The sequence below is a fragment of the Suricata suricatta genome, chromosome 11 (genome assembly GCF_006229205.1).
Source record: "Suricata suricatta isolate VVHF042 chromosome 11, meerkat_22Aug2017_6uvM2_HiC, whole genome shotgun sequence".
NCBI lineage: Eukaryota > Metazoa > Chordata > Mammalia > Carnivora > Herpestidae > Suricata > Suricata suricatta.
The window spans coordinates 39,734,111-39,736,880 of NC_043710.1; the positions used below are offsets into that span (position 1 = coordinate 39,734,111).

General features: G+C 47.0%; 1 protein-coding gene across 2 annotated transcripts in view; it reads right to left on the reverse strand.

The window, feature by feature from the left end:
- Positions 1–2,770, reverse strand: part of LOC115271990 (serum amyloid A protein-like) — a 4,675-nt gene that overhangs the window by 1,067 nt on the left and 838 nt on the right. Inside the window, exon 2 of one of the 2 annotated variants that reach the window (XM_029914987.1) lies at positions 2,452–2,546. In XM_029914987.1, the coding sequence (XP_029770847.1) occupies positions 2,452–2,542 (91 nt within the window). In that variant the 5' untranslated portion in view covers positions 2,543–2,546. The remainder of the gene's footprint in view (positions 1–2,451; positions 2,547–2,770) is intronic. The other variant, XM_029914988.1, reaches the window with a different exon arrangement.

Below are 2,770 nucleotides of genomic sequence, written 5' to 3' on the forward strand. Positions count from 1 at the left end.
CCGGACAGACACAAGGAACCCAATGAGAAGCCTGAGAACAAAGGGAAGTCAGAGGGAGGCTGCTGACCCAGAGGGCTCCCAACCAGGTCAAGGAGAGAAATCCATCCCTGTGGGCAGCATGAAGACAACGTGGTCCTGAGTACTTCTGAATGCCTGCAGCATGGTTGGTACCCAGCAGGTGGCAAAGGGGAGGTCTCCTTTACAAACACGAGGTCATCAGATGCAGAAAAAGGGCAACTGGTCCACCAGCTCTAAAGTTCAGTGTCTTCCATTGGAGTATATTGCCTTCTGCAGAGTAGTTATGCAAATGGAGAAAATGCACATATAACTTCTAGAAGATTGTAGGTGTTCAATATGCTATCTCTTCCCTGGGCCTTAGCAAGGCTGGGACAAAATCAGTAATGGGACTCAGCTAAGAGGAAGATCAGGGAGTAATAGATTGAAGGAATCGGACCAGGCTACAATAAAATGAAGACTTTTAGAAAGTAATACAGTACGCAAAAGAGAAAGACCTACTGTCAAGTGTAATAGTTTATGTAATATCCATGTAATGCCTTATCTTCATTTTATATGTTCTTTCTGGTATATAGAAAGACCACTTTGTTGAACAATATGACATTCCTTTTTTATTAAAAAGTTTTTTTAATGTTCTTTTTTGTTTTTTGAGAGAGAGAGAAAGAGCATGAGCGGGGGAGGGGCAGATAGAGCCAGGTAGACACAGAATCTGAAAGAGGCTCCAGGTTCTGAGCTGTCAGTGCAAAGCCTGATGCTGGCTCAAACCCAGGAACTGTGAGATCATGACCTGAGTCAAGGCTGAGGCTATGCCACCTGAGCCACCCAGGAGCCCTGCACAGTATAACATTCTTACTCTACTTATTCCCTCCAAGTCACTGATTTAGATAGATGCATGGAGTCCACTTGCTTAAAAAACGACTTCCAAAATACCTGATATATTTGTCGCTTTTGGGGGGAAAGCTGGAGGTAGTGGTTCCCAACCTTTAGTGCTACAAAAAGCCACTGGGGTACTGGTAAAGGCCAGATGTCAGGCTCAGCCCCAGATTGTGATTCAGCAGAGGGAGGTGTGTGGACCCAGCGTTTCACACCGCAACCCAAACCCCAGGTGATTCTCGTGCAAGTGGTCCTAGAAAAACCCCTTGAAAAGCATTGACCTAAGAGATGAAAAACCATTTGTAGCTATGCCTTGTGAGAATTTAGAAAATGTTGACAGCAACCTTTTTGTTCTTCAAACGAAAGCAGTGAGGATCACAGAAAAATGAAAATAAATAATTTTGTGGAATAAACACATTTTTGTCCCTTGATTCTGACTAATGGGCATGTATCTCTGGCTCAGTGCCCGGCCAGGTCTCCCGTCCGCAGAACCATCATCATGTAATTCCTTGTGCCTCTTCTCGTGGGGGCCTGAGCTCTCCAGGGTCACCTTCCGCCCCTACCACATCCTGACTGTCTGTCATCTGCTCAGAGCAACACGAGGCTATGTGGCCACAAACCCCTCACTGTCCCCTGCGCTCTCTGGTCCAGGAGGCCGGATACTCCTTGTTCACAGCAAGGTCTGAGGTGCTCCACACCGGGCTAAATCCTGCTCTGAAGGGGGACCTTCTTTAGGATTCTTATCTCTGTGCCTCAGCTTCTCTGTTACCGGAGAATGGTTCCTACATCACAGGGCCGAAGATTAAAACCCGAGGATGAAAACAAGTTCATTCCTACAGGTAAAGCTCTTAGAACAGTGCCTGGGACAGGCCAAGCTCCCTTAATGTTGGCTGTCCTGACTAAGCACAAGTTTGATGCCCCCGCTTCCTGGCTGACACAGCCATGAGCTGTCCCTGATTTCCCACGAGGGGGCGCTAGAGCCCACTTGGGAGTAGGGAGCAGGCGCCCTGGACCCCACAGGTCTTCTGCTCCTGCTGCAAGTTCAAACCCAAAGCTTATGTGACCTTTGGCCTGGGGATCCCCAGGGAACAGTGCAGTGCTGGCCAGAAAGCCAGGGCCGGAGGGGTAGGACAGATGTCGTTTAGGGGAAAAACCACCAGCAGTAGATAAGCTCTGGAGATCTAACGTACAGTAGAATGCACGCAAATCAATATTGTATCATCATTTTCAAACTGGGGACAGTCTAGATCTTCATCATTTCAAGCACTAAATGGGAAAGGATGATTGTGCCACGTGAGAGACATGTTTTTTTATATCTACAATGACAATCATATTAAACATACACATGTATCATTAACATGACATTCACCTTAAATATGTACAATGTTATATGTCAGATATGGTTCAATTTTTCAGAAAAGCCTGGGAAACTTCTGTCTTGCAAACTGTGCTTCTTTTCTTCCCACTTGTGGCCTTTGCCACGTGAGGATGTGGCCTCCCCTGTGGTGAATGCTGATGGGGCCAGTGGCGGCCTTCCCCGGACCCCCATCCTTTGGTCCTTACCTTGACCAGCTTCCTTGAGGAACGTGAGCCATCTCTGGCTGCAGACGTCCAGGACCAGGGAGCACAACACGATGCCCACGAAAAGCTTCATCCTGCTGCAGAGTAAGGAGACACACAGGGAGGACACATTTTTGGTTTGGTTTTTGGGAGGGGTCATGTGGACACATACCTGTATTCCAGACTGAACCACACTCAGTATTACCTGTATCTAATTATCTATACACACACATACAGATATACACATGTATGTGGACATATACACCCGTGTATATACATGTGCGTGTATAAATGTATAGGTAGAGAGAAGTAGGCAGTGTGT